We start from the raw sequence: 17,218 nt of genomic DNA, 5'->3' as shown, positions 1-17,218 counted from the left end.
AAACTCGGAAGCCACTTTTCTGTTATGGGGCGGTTAATAGAATTATCTATCCTACTGTTAATTCTCTTCCAAAATTTATGTGAAGTTAGTCGAATATGACTCATATTTTGAATACATTATTGGGAGTTGGGTTTTGTTATAGATAAAATATAATATCTTAATTAACTTTATTTCTTATAACTATCACTTTTCTTATAAACTAATTTATTTAATTTATAAATTGATGTACTCTGAGTATAATATAATTTTACATAAACATTTTATAAAGATGATATCACATTTGTTATAATTAACTATTTTATATATTTTTTTAATTTACTTATATCAATTAATAAGCGACTTTTCTACTAAGAGAGAGTTTGGATTAACTTTTTAAAAGTGATTTTATAATATACCAAGTAAGTATGTAAAAAAGTTGTCTCAATTTATGTAAAAATACTTTTTAAAGTGCTTTTAAGAATTATTTGGAGTTGCGATCTGCAAGTATTTATAAATACATTTACATAAGTCAAGATAAAATTCTTTTCATATTTAATAAATAATGATAGAAAAGTTTATAAGCCATTTCAAAGCAAAATTGTATAGAGTGAATTATGTTTGTGTAACAGGAGCATCCGAGCATGTAATCAGATAAAAAGTAATTGTGTCAAACAATTATTATCAATGTTTGTTGTTTATACCTTTACTTTATCAAATGGTCAATCAATCGACATCATCAAGATTGAAAATAATATCAATATCAATAACTTTGACCAATATAAGTTATGAAGGGAAAGGAAAAGAGAGTCTGAACTCAAAAAAAAAAAAAAAAACCAATATCCCTAAAATAACTTTGACTAATTAATAAAGCCTTTTGGGAACTATCATGTTAAGCATCTTACCTATTCGGTTTTTATATTAAGTTTTTTGACGGTTCAATAGTCATAAAATGTGGGGGAAAAAATAAATTACACATGCTATTTCAAAATTTATATTTTTATACCATTATTTAAATATATCATATGCTTCAATTAAAAAAAAAATCATATGCAGTTCAAAATGATGTTAAATAGAAGATTTGAGGACAAACACAATTGTGTTTTTAGTACTGCAAATAATAAATACCTGTTCTTCCACGTGGTCCAAGGGAACTCGTGGGCAGACAAATAATTAACCACGCAGAACATTATGAGAGCAAGGAACATCAAAGTCAAATATTCACGCACGTTGACTTTAAATTTTAAGGATCAAATCTCAATTTCGCAGACGAAATGAATTCGGAGTCTATTTATATATGTCATCCGAAGACCGAACCATAAAGGCACTGATCACAATGGTTCATCTTCAGCAGATATAATCAAACCCCATTTTTCCTGCTGTTTTGGTATGGCTGTTTCTTCAATCCTATACATTCTTCTTCTCTTATCTCTGTCTTTTCGATGTTCTTCATCTTCATCACTCAACAGTGGCTTCTCTCTCTCAGTGGAGAAACCAGAAGATGTTATCCTGTCACAAAACGGCGTCTTCTCTGCCGGCTTTTACCTCGTTGGTGAAAACGCCTGTGTATTCTCCGTTTGGTTCACCCAAACCCTCACTGTCGTTTGGACAGCAAACCGTGACCAACCCGTCAACGGAAAACGGTCATCACTTTCCCTTCTCAAAACTGGAAACCTTGTCCTCTCTGATGCCGGACAGTTCAACGTGTGGTCGACCGGCACCACCTCGTCTTTGCCGACCCAGTTGGTTCTTAACAACAATGGAAATCTAGAACTCTACGAGAACCCAATACGAGGAAGCAAAATTCTATGGCAGAGCTTTGATTTCCCGACAGACACTCTGCTTCCCGGACAACAACTGACAAGATTTACAAAGCTTGTCTCTGGCAGAAGTGAAACCAATCAATCATCTGGCTTCTACAAGTTTCTCTTTGACGACAACAACATTCTCAGCCTTTTGTACGACGGTCCCGATGTCTCCAGCAAATATTGGCCTTCGCCATGGCTTTTGAGCTGGGAAGCTGGAAGAAGCACCTATAACAGTAGCAGAATCGCAGTGTTAGATTCAATTGGAGGTTTCAGTTCAACAGACAAGTATAACTTCACAACTTCTGATTATGGGGCTTTGATACAAAGAAGATTGAAATTAGATCCTGATGGAAACATTCGAGTGTACAGCCTGCAGAATAATCTATGGAAGGTGACGTGGCAAGCCATATCTGATTCCTGTATCGTGCATGGAATTTGTGGTGCTAATAGTACTTGCATCTATGATCCTAAAGAAGGAAGGAAGTGCTTGTGTCTTCCAGGCTATAGAGTGAAGAACCATAGCGATTGGTCTTATGGTTGTGAACCCAAGTTTCAACTCTCGTGTGATAAAAATGAGTCTACCTTCTTCAAATTGTTCGATGTTGAGCTGTATGGGTATGACGTTGTCTATGTGAAAAACATCACTTTTAATGATTGTAAGGATGATTGTTTGAATGATTGTGACTGCAAGGCGTTTCAGTACACAATGGACCAGCAAGGCTTATTTCAATGCTTTACGAAAAGAGTTATGCTTAACGGTCATCATTCACCAAGTTTCGAAGGAGCGACCTACTTGAGACTCCCAAAATCCCTTAGCAGCAGTGTTTTGTTCCATGAAGAAGAAGAACCAACTCAAGAGAATGGTAATGTTTGCCCGGTGAAGCTTGAACGAGCCTATACCAAGAGACACGTCAGTAGTTTCGTGAAGTTCTTCCTTTGGTTCGCTGTCTCAATTGGGGTGGTTGAGGTCCTTCTCATTTTTACAATTTGGTGTTCTTTGATTACAAAACAAAACTCTAGTAGAAATCAACAAGGATACAATTTTCTCTCTCCTTTTGGGTTTAAAAGATTTACTTACTCTGAGCTAAAACAAGCAACAAAAGGGTTCACAGGAGAAATTGGAAGAGGCTCAGGTGGAATAGTGTACAAAGGAGTGTTGGGTGATCAAAGAATTGCAGCAATTAAGAAGCTGAACAATAACATCGTTGGAGCCAAACAAGAAGAAGGAGAATTCCTCGCTGAAGTGAGCATAATCGGTAGGCTTAACCACATGAACTTAATTGAAATGTGGGGGTATTGTGCAGAGGGAAAGCACAGGCTTTTGGTGTACGAGTACATGGGAAAAGGTTCTTTAGCAGAAAATCTCAAATCAAACACTTTGGATTGGACCAAAAGATACAACATCGCTCTTGGAACAGCAAGGGGCCTAGCCTACTTACATGAAGAATGCCTGGAGTGGATTCTGCATTGTGACATAAAGCCCCATAATATTCTTCTGGATTCAAATTACCAACCCAAGGTAGCAGATTTCGGCTTATCCAAGCTTCAAAATCGTAATGACCAAAACTCCAAAAATTTCTCAGTTATAAGAGGAACGAGGGGGTACATGGCACCTGAGTGGCTTTTTAATCTGCCAATAACGTCAAAGGTGGATGTGTATAGCTATGGGATCGTTGTGTTGGAGATGATAACAGGAAGGAGTCCGACGAGGATGGGAACTGGGACTGATGAAGACGAAGGAGCAAATAATGGGAGCCTTTTGACAAGGGTGAGAGAGAAGAGGAAGAAAACGACGTCGTGCAGTTGGGTGGAGCAGATACTGGACGCAGCCATTGTATCAGAGTATGGGGTTGAGAAGAGAAAGATGGAGACTCTGGCTAAAGTGGCTATGGAGTGTGTGGAAGAAGACAGAGATGCAAGGCCCACCATGAGCCAAGTTGTTGAGATGCTTCAGAGCCAGGAAGATGATGCTTGTTAGTCATCTATGGCGGCTTACAAATTTACATGCAAATTCTCTCCAATAATATTGCATCTTGTGATATGATAAGTGTATGTCTGACTCCATACTCTAAACATATTAATGAAGGGAATAGACAAACTGCATTAGTAGTAAATACTAACTCCGCTCCTTCATACTACCTCCGGTCCTAATTATAAGACCCAGTTGACTTATTTGAGGAGATTAAGAAAGTAAGTTAAATTAGTTATTTGTAATAAATAAGTGTTGTCATTCCTAAAATATTCTTGCTAATTAAGTGTATTGGCTAGAACTATCATTATTAGAAGGACTATTTTGGGAAAAAATGTATAAATATGAAAGACAAAATGGATTGGGGTCTTATAATTAGGACCAAACAAAAAGTCAAACGGAGTCTTATATTAAGGACCGGAGGTAGTATAAGATTCTGTTTGACTATTATTTTGGTCTTAAATATAAGATTTTAATCCATTTTGTCTATCATATTTATATATATTTTTTCAAATTAGCCATTCTAACGATGATAGTTCTAGTCAATACACTTGATTAGCAAGGATATTTTAAGAAAAACAATACCTATTTAGGATAAATAACTAACTCAACTTACTTCCTTAATCTTCTCAAATTAGTCAATTAGCTCTTATAATTAGTACGGGAGGTAATATTATCTAAACACACATTCTGTTGCCAATACGCACACCACACTCATACGCCACTTTCATACCCTCCTCATACCCATATACGCCCGCCGCACGCCACCAAGCCATATACACGCGGCCATTCATTCTTCAAGCACACACTCCACATCCTTCAATTCCATCCAATTTCACCGTCTTGAGATTTGACCATTCTTTTCCTCCAAAATCTTCGACTTCATCCCTCGTTCAACGCTCTCCCTTCTGCGACTCTATTCTCTTCTTCCCTCACATCATTCGGCCTTCACCGTTTTTTCGGTTCTGCTGCAGAATCCTCCATATCAGAACCTTCAACTCGGCCTCCATGGATTCCTCAGACCTCAAACGTATTGAAGATGCTGTTAGAGTCAAGAGAGACTAATCCCATTGTGCTTCTTGAAGATGGAGGAGTGGCATTAGGGGGTATTTAGTTTTCCAATTAATTTTTTTTTGAATTTCATTACATTTTTCTTGTGTTAGGAATATTTTTTATTTGATTTGGAGACTGAAATTATGCGTTATAATTTCTGTTAATTGGATTTTTGCAATTTAATTTGAGTTGTATTACTTGGAACTTAAATTTATATATTTCTTTTGCATTCATTAAAATTATTTTATCTAGCGTGTTGTTAGATTCTATGATTGAGATGTATTGCAATTGAGTATCTCTATGAGTATTTTTTGAGAGAGAAACGAGTTTTATTAACTCAATTTAAATTGCAGATCAAGTGATTTTTAAAGGTGGCTTAATAGTTTGACTGCTATCTAGCGTTTAGAGTAGTTAAGTGTTAAGTTTATTTGACCCAAACCGTGTTTGGGGTTGCTTTTCTTAACTTGGTGTATTATTTTACTCCTATATTTTTACTAAGCAAGGATAGCTATATTCCGTTTTTAAAAAATATTCTTATCACAGGTTTTTTAAAATCCAATTTTAAATTTTTCGTTCTCTCTTTATTAAAAATACTAAAAAAAAATAGTTTAGATTTATTTCTTATTTTCATAATTAGTTTTATTAATTGAAAAATCTTTTTCCAAACTCCTCCTTGGCGGCCTGAAAGTTGAGCACTTGTGTTCACCATCAAGGCCTATAAGTTAACAAAGATGTTGCATACTTTGGATCTTCACGTTTAAAAGGGGAGAAAAAACAAAGAACTTAATTTTACTCATGCTTCCTCAACCATTATTTTCTAGATAAACTACTGACAGATTCCAAACCAAAACAACAGCAGATGAAGTTGGGATTTTTGTCAATTCAACTCCTCAATTGGTGCCGCCAGAGTCATTCTGGTTATGTTCTCCATCAGCATCAACCACCAAATTGGGATCTTCAGGTCTAAACCCTAAGCTTTCCATAGGCAAGTTTTCAATGGAACCATCTCCTAACTGTCCAGTAACCATCTCCTCAAACTCGTGATCTGGAGTGTGCTGCTGATTGAACCGACCCGGAATCTTGCTGCGAATTTTATAACAGTCCGCACAAAGATCAAAACCAATCTTCTCCTTACAGTCTTTGCATCTGTATCTATCCCCAACAATTGGAAACATCTGAACAGACAAGCCTTGTGTTACCACACTGGAAATATGATGTTGTCTATGTGAAAAACATCACTTTTAATCACGCGGTGGGCTGGCCCGTTTTATCACTTGTAATTGGGATCACTATTATTAAGTATTTATAAGTATTATTATATAAAATGAGAAAATTTTTGTCTGATACTTACCTCATATTTTATAAATTACAATTCAAAAATTACTTTTAAAGGCTCTAAGTACTTCAATATTAGCCAAAAACTTTATCTGACAGTTCATTTTAGACTAATCTTAATTGAGTTAGATATAACCATAAAAAAGAGACAATTTCCTATAGTGAAATATTTAACATTGCCACATCTTGAAGGCTCACACTTCAAATTTCTTAAAGTGGTTCAATCTCTACTAAATAAAATCGAATACTTAATGATATGCTTGAGCTTCGCTTTTGCAAAGGCACAAGAACTTCCGGAAAACAAACACTTGCGCCCACTGATAATTAGCTTTTTCTTGTTTGCCAACGCTCACTGATAATTAGCTACTTGCCAGATTTTGCATAATGGAAGAAGATACATGAAAAATTAATTTTGAAAGCGTAAATTAAAGTAGATTTTGGCAAATTTTCATTCAGTCTGAGGAGTGCCCATTTTGTTAGCTTTATGCCAAGCATATTAGAATTCATCCTTCTGCAAATAACACCTTATAAAAATATAAATTGAAAAATATTCCTCAATTTTGATCGTATTTATCAGACGAATCACTTTGGTTACTTATGAGGGGAAACACGTGGCAGCCTAATAAAAAGTGGAAACGTTTAATCAGAAAACATGGATACCTACCTCACACCTTGGCCGAGCTTATAAGAATTAAGAATTCTGCCCCCTTGATGCAAACAAGTCATTTTATTCAATGACTTTATGAAAACCATTCCTATATTTGTTCAAGAATACTCTAGCTACCACCTTCTGATTGACAAGCCTATAAAATTCTTGATGTTTTATTAGACTGTGACCTGCCAGCATATTTTCAGAGAAGCTAACTATGTATACAAATTGGCTTGCTTCCCATGTGCATAATGTAAAGTCACTATTTTTTTTCCTTTTTTTTTAATGACAATGAAAAGGCACTCATCCACCACTGCAGTTTTACACGGAAGCAACCTGCAATTAGTTGACCAAGCTACTCTCACATCACTTTGGTCAAAACCAAAATCAACAAATTTCTAAACATGCATATTCTGTAAGCAAAGAAAAAGAACAGTTTATAGTCATTTGGAAAATCATAGAATCCAAAGATACCAAACTACAAGTGCCTATAGAACAGTTATTAGATAAACCATACGATAACATTGTTGACTCACACGTCTTCAACATTATTTACCTCTTGGGCAAACTCAAATGTAAAACAGAAAATGCCCAAACATCTGTTGCCATATACGAACAGATTGGACACTGACATTAAGCATCAAAACCCAAGTTAACAAAGTTGTCTGCACACTTTGGATCCTCACGTTTTAAAAGAAACTTGACGTGTGTAAATTTTGAAGAGAGAAACACAACTGACATGGGATTCCCATCTCATAAATAAGACCCACCAATCAAGTCTCCTTTATTTCGCGTCCCTCTGAAAATATACACTGTAAATCTCGAAACTTTAGAGGATCCTAATAATGCTTGATGGGATAGGTCAGGCAATCTACCACAGAATGGAGGGCATGTTCAGCTCGGATCTCAAGCGTCAATAAGGCTGTGAAATGAAGCAAACTCTCACGCAGGTAGTACAAATCATGGAGATATATGACTTTCCTTGCAGAAAGCCATGAAGCAAAATATTAACAATTACAAACCTTAAAACTATTTAAAAAAAATCTCAAGAACCATTTGAATAGCTCCCTGATGTTATCAGCGGTATTTCCTAAAATTATAGTTTGATCTTTTCAATCTTACAACGATGTTTAAAATTGTCACTACCATTGAATATAAACACTCTGGTAACATGCACAAGATCAAATTGTAACTAATAATAGTTTTATTGTCCTTGAGACTAATTCTGATTTTTTTCAAGGTCCTTATCTGTGATCATCACTCATGGTTCCTCAACTGTCCTTTTCCAAATGAACTATTGACTGATTCCCAACCAAAAAAAACAGCAGATGACCATGGGATTTTTGTCAATTCAACTCTTCAATTGGTGCCTTCAGAGTCATTCTGGGCATGTTCTTCATCAGCATCAACAACCAAATTGGGATCTTCAGGTCTAAACCCTAGGCCTTCCATCAGCATGTTTTCAGTGGAACCATGTCCTAACCGTCCAGTTACCAGTGTTATTATGCTATGGATCATGTTCACTGAGTTAAGCTCAAACTCGTGATCTGGAGTGTGCTGCTGATTGAACCGACCAGGAATCTTGCTGCGAATTTTATAACACTCAGCACAAAGATCAAAACCAACCTTCTCCTTACAGTCTTTGCATCTGTATCTATCCCCAACAATTGGAAACATCTGAACATACAAGCCATATGTTACCACAATAGAAAACTAGGAAGTATCAAAGAAACTGGCTGAAACCAAAAAGAGAAGGGGGGGGGGTTGGGGTTGGGAATAAAGGTGTGGGGGCATTTTGATTTCTGATGTCTTAATTTTGTTCCTTCGGCTGGCTTCTTGCCATGGGTTGTGTAATATATTTAACCCCCCCCCCAAAAAAAAAAAAAAAAAAAACCAAATCTGATATATCAAGTAGGGATCTTAAGTAATTAGCTTAGCAGGCAGCCAACTAGAATAACAATGATTTATAGATAATATTTTGCAAAAGAACGGAAAAACCCAAGGAAAGATAATATCATAACCTTAGGAATATGAAAATCTAGCTTTAACTCCAGCAGGACCAATTAAAGCCATATAAATCATACTTTTAAAAACCAAAATAAAACCACCTAGGGGTAGCCCAATTATCAAGGTTCAATATCTAATATGCCGAACAAAAGAATTATACTGAAATCTATTATCAGATAATGGTCTTTAACGGTACCATGCATATTTAGAATAACAAAATGACATATTATTAGCCAGATCACAAAAAAATTAACGGCCAAAGGATCACTAGGAGGGGCTTAATAAAAATTTTAAAAGTAAGGAATTATTACAATATTTTAAACTAATAATGGGAATTTAGAGAACTTTAAGAGCAAAAGTGTTATTCAACTACTTGTTAATGGCAGAATCCACAAAGCAACATGCACCTTGGCCCAAAAAAAAAAAAACACAAAGCAACACACACGATTAGGACAGGAAATTCTCCTCCTGCGACAGAAAGTAAAGCTCATTGTGGGAATATTAAATCAAAAGCGCTCTCTAAACGCCCTACAAGTCTGCAGTGCAAACCCCTTAGCATCATTCATGAACCAACACCCAAACAGAAGCCAAAAGAACAGCTTTAATCAGAAAAGATGGGAGGAAAGAAACTTCTCAATGAAAAGTCTAGCCATAGGCTTCATCCATACACCATGAATCCTAGCAGTAGTCTTCATCAGTCATTTCATAACATCAGGAACGAAACAAGTTAGAACCACACTGTTGCAGCTGGAACAAGATAGAGTATACAAGACCACAACCATGCTGGGTCAACAAAAGAGAGTTTCAACTAGTAACAATGCCTAACGTTCATTTCCATGCAAACAGCCCCAAATATAGACAACATTAAGAAAAAAAAATACAAGCATAAATCCAAGAAAGCAGCGACTAGAGGTTTTACCCCACAAAAATCACAACCAACTCCAACATGTACTTTTGAGTGAGGATCAGACCACCATGCTGCTTTTCCTCCTCCACCCTCGTTCAATGAACCTGGAAGCAGAAGCTAAAGAGTAACTAGGAGATGCCAATAAGATGGAATAATAGTGCTGAAGAAACACGAAAGTGAATCAAATTTCGGAAGAAAGGGAAAAATTATAAGATGGAAAATTGTTATAGATAGGTAAAGGAAAAGTAGTTCTCCGAACATTGAAATAAAAGACAGTCAAACACACACGCACACGCACACGCACACACGCACGCGCGCACATACACACGCAGAGACAGAGCAAAACGCCAGAAAAAGCCATAAACACAGCATTATCTAGTGACATAGAGACAATGGGCATGTAAAGCATCTCATACCCACTAAATACACCAAAGAGCCAAAAAAGCACACATTGCCACAAAATTTAGGCCTCTTTATTCAAACCAAGACCTTTAAAACTTATCATGACGAAAAAAACTCCAAGGTGAAGGGCACCACATGTTCACCAAGAAATTCAAACAAATTAATCCAAGGAAAGCAGATGAAAGTAAACCCCAACAATGAAGCATTAAAATAGGGCACTTCTATCCAACTTAAGTTCACAAATAATGACAATTAGGAGGAAGAACCACCTAGGCCTGCAACTCTACAAACAGGTATGTGTATTTGTTTTATTAACTACTGATGTCAAAGTAAAAGAATTGACCAAAGAAGAATTTATAGATTTCTGCATAGACTAGTCAAGCATGAACCCTACGCCCTACCTACTAAAAAAATGATAAGAATAGAGGGCTAAGAAATTAAACAAGAATAAATCTTTAATCATCCAAATTGGAGTGAATAATAAAATTAAAAATAATTTAGTTCACAGAACATTCCATGAATCAAATTCTTGAGGGGAAAAAAATAAAAAACAAGAAATACAAGAAATACAAGAGACTGAAACTCTGTCCATAATAAAATTTTGAGTGCGAATATTTCCCAAGGAAAGGGCTTTAAATTAAAGGGGAAAAAAGTTCCACATGCAAAAAAAATTAATGATTTTAGAGAAGCTATCCCTTAGGAATAAACTCGGAAGGATTAGCATGAGTAGCAATTACTAGGCTGGCTAAAGCAAAGTAGAACATCAACCAGAAGTTTAAAACAACAAAGTTGAAAAGAAGAAACTCAATGATATGAAAAAAAAAAGGAGGGTGGGGTGAGTAGAAAGGCTGGAGGTTCAAGTACTCTATGGTTATGGCCAGCATCTGAACTTATACAAGATGAGAGGAGAAAGCAACTGGAAGAGTCCATGCATCTTCCTAAACCAAGGCGGTCAATGATTTCCAAATCATAACAGTCAATTCCGCCTATCAGAACAACTTCTGTTTTCTATTCTTTAACTATCAACAATGATAGATGTCACCTTAGTTCATGAAATCTACATAATTACCCTATATTTTATGCATGGGTTATTTTTATTTATTTTGAAGGATCAATTCCCCTAGAAGCTTCTTGGAGGAAAGTTGATTTCCTTAAGACTTCACTCAACATTGTATGACCAAAAGATACTAAAACCAGGAGGCAAAGATACATACAAGAAGGGGTCTCAGGTTTATCGTTGATATGCCTCAGTTGAACAGCATCTCTTTGCTTTGCATATTCCTCAGGGAATTGTTCCTTTATAAAGTGATCAAGCTCCAAACAAACTTTTGGAAATCCTCTTGGATGTGGGAGTTGACAAATTTGGCATCTAAGCATCTCATCAGTTGAGTTCTTGATGCAAGACTCACAGTATACTGTAGAGAATGAAGGGAAAGCACAGAAGTTATACATAAACTAATTAGATTTTCTATCAATGATCTTAAAACTTTAAAATGAGAGGTAAGTATTGTGCATACATACCATGACCACAGTTAAGAACAACAGGATGAAAAAGCAGTTGCTTGCATGTTGAACACACCACATCTGCAGCTGATATCTTTTCCTGCCGGTCGGTCTGAGGCAGCATTTTTACTTGAGCAGGCGTGCCAAAATCTTCAGGAGTTCCACCAAAAACATCTTTAGAACAGATGTTTCCGTTATTTTGCTTTTGAGTTTCAGACCCTGATTGCTCCATACTTGCAGAGAGTCCGGCATTCTGCGGGTTGGAAACCAGATTTCCAGCATAGCAGGGAGATGAAGTACCTGGATGATCAAACTTGACGTCTGACGCAAGATTATCACCATCAATTTGAGGAGAGAAAGTGCCCCGTTTCTTTTCTTCCTCTGGAAAAAGAAGATATATAAACCATTGCCTTAAACTGGGCTAGAAAAAGACAAAACGAGAACTTGTCTTTTCATAATATATGCAAATGTACTTGAGAGAGAGTCACAGCAAGGGGGGAACCAAAGTTTACAAACAACAGACAAGGATGAACCAAGAATCCGAATAACACCAAAAAAAACGGTTTTACATGTTAAACGAAAAAGGTATACATATGACAAAAAAATTTTACATATTAAACCAAGGGTATACATGTAACGTGGAACAAAAGCCTCCAATAAGCAGAGCAGCAGAAACTTATGGATCTGCAATCTGCTTAAAAAATTAGACCTCCAGAAAGTTCTCTTCCCTGGACTTTACAGTCATCACATTCACTTCAAACATGTGATATATTTAGGTTTTCTCTTTTTGCTGCATGCCAACAAATGCAAAAGAAAAGACTTTTTGATTTGCCAAAAACTATTTTGACTCAAAAGTTTATAAGATGCCAAATGAAGGTCTATTAATAGATTTTATTATAATTTTTAACATGCCTCCTTACATAAAAGCCTCTTGACCTTAAAGTTAAGGATGGAGTAAGCATTTTGTACAATCAAGGCATTGACAGCAATAGTACGTTCTAAATTTCCATTTCAACGATAATCACAATATCTAAAACAGTTTCTGTGACCACTGACAAGGGAGCCATTATCGATCATGACTTTTAAAATTATTCTGGATAACTCAAGGTAAGAAATTATGCCCAAAACATTCAACAAGGAAAGAATACATCATACTCGAGCTCCAGGTTCCCAAGGTGCTATGAATATGTGCTGCAAGGCATGAGGCATACTACTCCACCCATGCTTTTAATACTAAATCATATTGGTGCGGGTAACATACCAAATCTACTGATCTACTGTAGCACCAAATATGCTATAATTTTCAGACGCAACTTTATCTCCCTCTTATTTGCTAACAATATTTTCCCTTTCAGACAAGCTAAATTTATTTATTTATTTTTTTAAAAAAAAGCTACAGTTAAAAATGGCAAACTACACGCACGCACGCACACATGCTCATGCATAAGGCCGTAGACAAAAGCATACCAAGAGTTTGAATTTCCCTTCTCTTGTAAGCAGCAGGATACATCTTCTGAAGCAAAAAGTGAAGCATCCAACAGATTGTTGGAAAGTGATAATATGGACGCCTACAAATTGGACAATGAGACTCACAAAGGGGGCTCATTGACTGATGGACACACCAGAAACAGGATATGTGACCACAAGCTGCAAATGAAAGATAATAGAAGTTGGATTGTAATTAGAGTGAAAAAATACTAATTTTTCCTCAATGAAAATAATGCTGACTTACACAGTACAATAGGCTTTTATAATAGATCCCTGCATGATCAAAGTAGACTAAGATTTAGTATGTAAAGCCTTAAAAATGGAGTAAAAAAGCTAAAAGCCAACTAAAGTTGAATCCAGCCAAAAATAAGAAGCCCCAGGACGTCCTCAGTGTTCTCTTTTCTTTCAGTCTTTCTGTTTTCAGAGGGTTGAGGGGCGTACTTTTTAAATTTGAAATGAGTGATTAATACTAAGAGAACCTCAATAAGTCCAAACCGGACTAATTTTGTCGTCAAAGCTTTGCATGCTCAGCTGAAGAGAGGGGCATACAGGGACTTGGGACCAGAACTTCATTTCCAAACATGGCATTAAACTTTAAAGATTCTAACTTTCACTGGATCAGAATCGTTCCCAGTTCTTCTTCCCCTTCTAGTAACAGCATTTTCAATGAAGTGGGTTTCACCAACGCATTCATCAACCACTATTTAATTGAGACACTGGCAAGGAAAAAAATCTGACGTCCAAATCATCATCATCAATTCAACTTGATCTTTGAAAAATAACATTCCCCGGCCCTTCTCAATTATAAAAGAAGAAATTGACGTACGATATATCAACCTTAAGATGGGCTGGAAATGCTTCACTTCATCTGCCCGGGGAAAAAAAATCACAATAACAAAAAGAGACTTACAGACAAACGCAGCAAACAAAGGATTCGGAGAATTCTTCTTGTTCATCGTCGGCAAGATTTGGATCTTCGTAAGCGTTCTCCGTTCCCTGCAAGGCCATATTTCTGGAGCCGGGAACAGAGAGAAGCGTAATACCAGATGATGAGCGTAAGCCAGATGAGGTTCTGGAAATCTAATTAGGAAAAAAATATAAAAATTTAGCCTTTCAATCCTCAATAGCAAGATCTTTCGAGAGAAGCTCAAACAATAAAAAAACTTACATATAGGAATACGTAGTGTATTTATATAACCATTGAACCAGGCCTGACAACACCTGGGTTCGATGTGCAGGGCAACCCATAGAATATGTTATTTTCTATTTTATTTTGCCTCAATCCGAAGTAATCGTCCATAACCGAGGCAGCAAGGCCAAGGTGAATCCCCCTGAACTGACGTGATATCTACATTGAGGACATTTACGCGCAGCATTTATTCCTTCCTCCGGCCTTATTGCAAAAATCTCCTATTTATTATATAATTAGATTAATACAATATTTGATCTCTCATGTTTATGCTTATTTTGATTTAACTTCTTAAATTTTTATCATAGATTTTGGATCCTAACTTAAAAAGAAAAATTATTCAAGTTTTATTAAATTATAAAAACTAATATTTTAGAGAAAAAAAACTTGAGGCAATCAAAACTTATATTTTGAAATTTGAAGGATAAAAAATTATATTACTCCTATTTTATAAAATAATATACTATTTCATTTAAAATATTAAATTTTTTACCTAATATGATTAATTAGTATAAAGCTTTTTATAATATTTTTTATTTAGATAACTTTAAATAATTAATTTTAACTACTTTTTCTTAACTCTGAAATTATAAAAACTATTGAGAGTATGTATCACAAAATTCGACATTGGACCGGTTCACTCTCACCAGTCGAACCAAGCAGTTTGATCCAGTTTCTAGAACCACGTGGTTAAGAATTTCAGGGATAAATGGGAAACTTTAAGTTATAGAAAGGCTTGCATTTTTCTTTTTTTGACCAGCAGCTATAGAAAAGCTTGCTAGCATCTTGAAAACTATTCTCACGTTATTTCGGGGCCAAACCCAATAGAGATTTCCGATGCTTTTTGGATTATGCAATTTATATTATTATTTTTTTAAAATTTTAATCGAATGTCTCTAAGCTATAATATAGATATATACATATATTAACGCAAGATTTTTTTATACACAAAATTAACGCAAGATATGTATGTATAAAATGTAAAGTATACAGTGGACACTGATAAAAGTTTTATATCGATTATCCAAATTTTTTTACAAAAAAAAAAAGCAGAAAAAAGTGCAAGAATTAATGCCGAATTTGCGGCCGCTGCTTGTAGCTCAAGTGACTGTGAGCTCAGAGCATTGATAAAGGGTATAATGGTAAAGTAACCTGATTCTAGGCTTCTGGCTAGATTCAATTCTTAACAGAAGAATTAAATAACTGTTTTATGAATATTAAAAAAATTAATAAAAAACAGAAATCAAGTTAAATTGGGTTTTATATTTAAAACCAAATTAAATTTTTAATTAATTTTATATTCAGCGGAGGGGTACTTATTATAAATCATTTAAAGGAGAAATTTTTCGTTTTAAATATAAGCCATTAGATGGTATTTAATAATTATTTTTCAATTTTATTCTTATCTAAATTTCACTAAAAAGAGGGGAAGCACAATGCTGTGGAAATGATTTGTAAATATAGGTAGAAAACAAATTAATAAAAATAAATTTAAATTTTTTATTAATTTAATGCAAAAACATAAAATATAATGATAAAAACCGGAAAAGTATGATGACAAAAAAAGCGGTTGAACTTGCCTCGGGCGGATCCCGGCTTCGTCCTGTTCAAGTGAAAGTGGCGTCGCACTGTGTAGGGGAGGGCACGTACCAACAAAAAGAAATACTCCTCCGGTCCTAAATATAAAACTTTTTTGTAGTGTAACTTTTTGTAGTGTAAATTACACTAAAAAAAAGGTCTTATATTTAGGACCGGAGGAGTATTTGGGTGACTCGAGGATCAAATCAACTGGTTGGGACTGTTTTAACTTAACCATGGGTCTCATGTTCGAGAAGTGAGAATGCAATATCTTAGGAGTTAGGAGCGCTAATCTTAATGGTTTTTGTCATGCCTCGATTTGGATTCGTCTAAACTCATTGTTGTACTATAAGATGGTCTAACTTAGAGCCGGGAAAAACGGGCCAAGCCGTCGGGCCGGCCCTTTTAGGCCCTGAAATTATGAGGGCCGGGCTTAATATTTTCTCTTAAAATGAGAAATAAGCCTGGAGGGCTGCCCTGAAGGGCCGAGGGCTTAAAAGGCCGGCCCTTTTAAGCCCTTTTATAATTTTTTTATTTTTAAATTTTTTTATATAATTTAATGTTATTAATTTTTTACATTGTTAATAATATTTCAAATATTTAGTTATTATTATCATTTTAAAATTAAATTAGTTTTAGACAATAATTATCCAATTAAATTTTAAAAAATGGGTTAATTGGACTTTAATAATGATTTGATTTATATTATATGCGTTGATATTTTTAAACTATAATATATATTTGATAATAGAATATTTTTATACTTATAACTTGTAATTCTATAATTTGAATTAGAAATTCATGAGTTTCAACAACAATGTTCTCACATTAAAGTAAAATAATAGTTAGATTGCAAAATTTAAAAATAAAATTCTTATAAAGAAAAAAAACTTGATATTTTTGTTACGAAAGAAAAGCATACTTATGAAGAAAAAATAATTAATTATAGTGATGATGAAGTTTCAAAAGATTAATGATAGTATTTATTTATTGCACAATTGCATTATAGATAAAACTTTAGATGTTGTTATCTTGTTAATGAATGTTTAGATGTTCTTACATGTTGATGAATATTTATATATGATAATATTTTATATTTGTGACTTAATTTTATTCATATTTATGTCTTTTATTAATAATTTTATTGTTTATTTTTATATTTTTATAAAAAAATATGATAAATATAAAAAATAGTATTTTTTCTTAAACGGGCCAAAAGCCCGCGGGCCGGCCCTGGCCCTGTAGTTAAGGGCCGGGACTAGCAAATTGGGGTATTTTTAAAATTTAGCCCTGGAGGGCCGGCCCTTTTAAGCCCGCCAGCCCTGAAGGGCCGGCCCTGATTCCCGGCTCTAGT

At 35.0% G+C, this 17,218-nt stretch overlaps 2 protein-coding genes across 5 annotated transcripts; one reads left to right on the top strand and one right to left on the bottom strand.

Moving 5' to 3' along the window:
• Positions 1-1,351: 1,351 nt before the first annotated feature.
• Positions 1,352-3,855, top strand: LOC114753752 (putative receptor protein kinase ZmPK1). Its single transcript, XM_028942460.1, has one exon. It carries the CDS (start codon positions 1,366-1,368, stop codon positions 3,760-3,762), a length of 2,397 nt encoding a protein of 798 aa, XP_028798293.1. The 5' UTR covers positions 1,352-1,365; the 3' UTR covers positions 3,763-3,855.
• Positions 3,856-5,641: 1,786 nt separating this feature from the next.
• On the bottom strand, positions 5,642-14,423 carry LOC114753755 (E3 ubiquitin-protein ligase PRT1-like). Of its 4 annotated transcripts, none has more exons than XM_028942470.1 (8): positions 14,266-14,423; positions 14,008-14,177; positions 13,342-13,370; positions 13,077-13,256; positions 11,628-11,990; positions 11,321-11,521; positions 9,717-9,808; positions 5,642-5,981 (listed from the first exon to the last, which is right to left on the bottom strand). In XM_028942470.1, exons 4-8 carry the CDS (start codon positions 13,213-13,215, stop codon positions 5,697-5,699), a joined length of 1,080 nt encoding a protein of 359 aa, XP_028798303.1. In that variant the 5' UTR covers positions 13,216-13,256; positions 13,342-13,370; positions 14,008-14,177; positions 14,266-14,423; the 3' UTR covers positions 5,642-5,696. The 4 variants fall into 4 exon arrangements, with proteins under 4 accessions (XP_028798303.1, XP_028798302.1, XP_028798300.1 ...); XM_028942469.1 differs by lacking the exon at positions 5,642-5,981 and adding an exon at positions 7,200-8,467 and having other exon boundaries at positions 11,336-11,521; positions 14,266-14,422; XM_028942467.1 differs by lacking the exon at positions 5,642-5,981 and adding an exon at positions 7,200-8,467 and having other exon boundaries at positions 14,266-14,419.
• Between the last annotated feature and the right edge of the window lie 2,795 nt (positions 14,424-17,218).

Source organism: Neltuma alba, unplaced genomic scaffold, assembly GCF_004799145.2.
Source record: "Neltuma alba isolate B1F8T4 unplaced genomic scaffold, ASM479914v2 tig00008113_pilon, whole genome shotgun sequence".
Classification (NCBI taxonomy): Eukaryota; Viridiplantae; Streptophyta; class Magnoliopsida; order Fabales; family Fabaceae; genus Neltuma; species Neltuma alba.
The sequence above is the reverse complement of the archived record's forward strand: the minus strand, read 5'-3'. Positions and strand labels throughout refer to the sequence as shown.

Coding starts and splice junctions, on each gene's coding strand:
- LOC114753752 (XM_028942460.1), top strand. CDS start 1,366: ATGGCTGTTTCTTCAATCCTATACATTCTTCTTCTCTTATCTCTGTCT.
- LOC114753755 (XM_028942467.1), bottom strand. CDS start 13,215: ATGAGCCCCCTTTGTGAGTCTCATTGTCCAATTTGTAGGCGTCCATAT. Junction 9,809..11,320: donor TAAACCTGAGACCCCTTCTT/GTATGTATCTTT, acceptor TTCTGCTTCCAG/GTTCATTGAACGAGGGTGGA. Junction 8,468..9,716: donor TTGGTTGTGATTTTTGTGGG/GTAAAACCTCTA, acceptor TTGTATGTTCAG/ATGTTTCCAATTGTTGGGGA.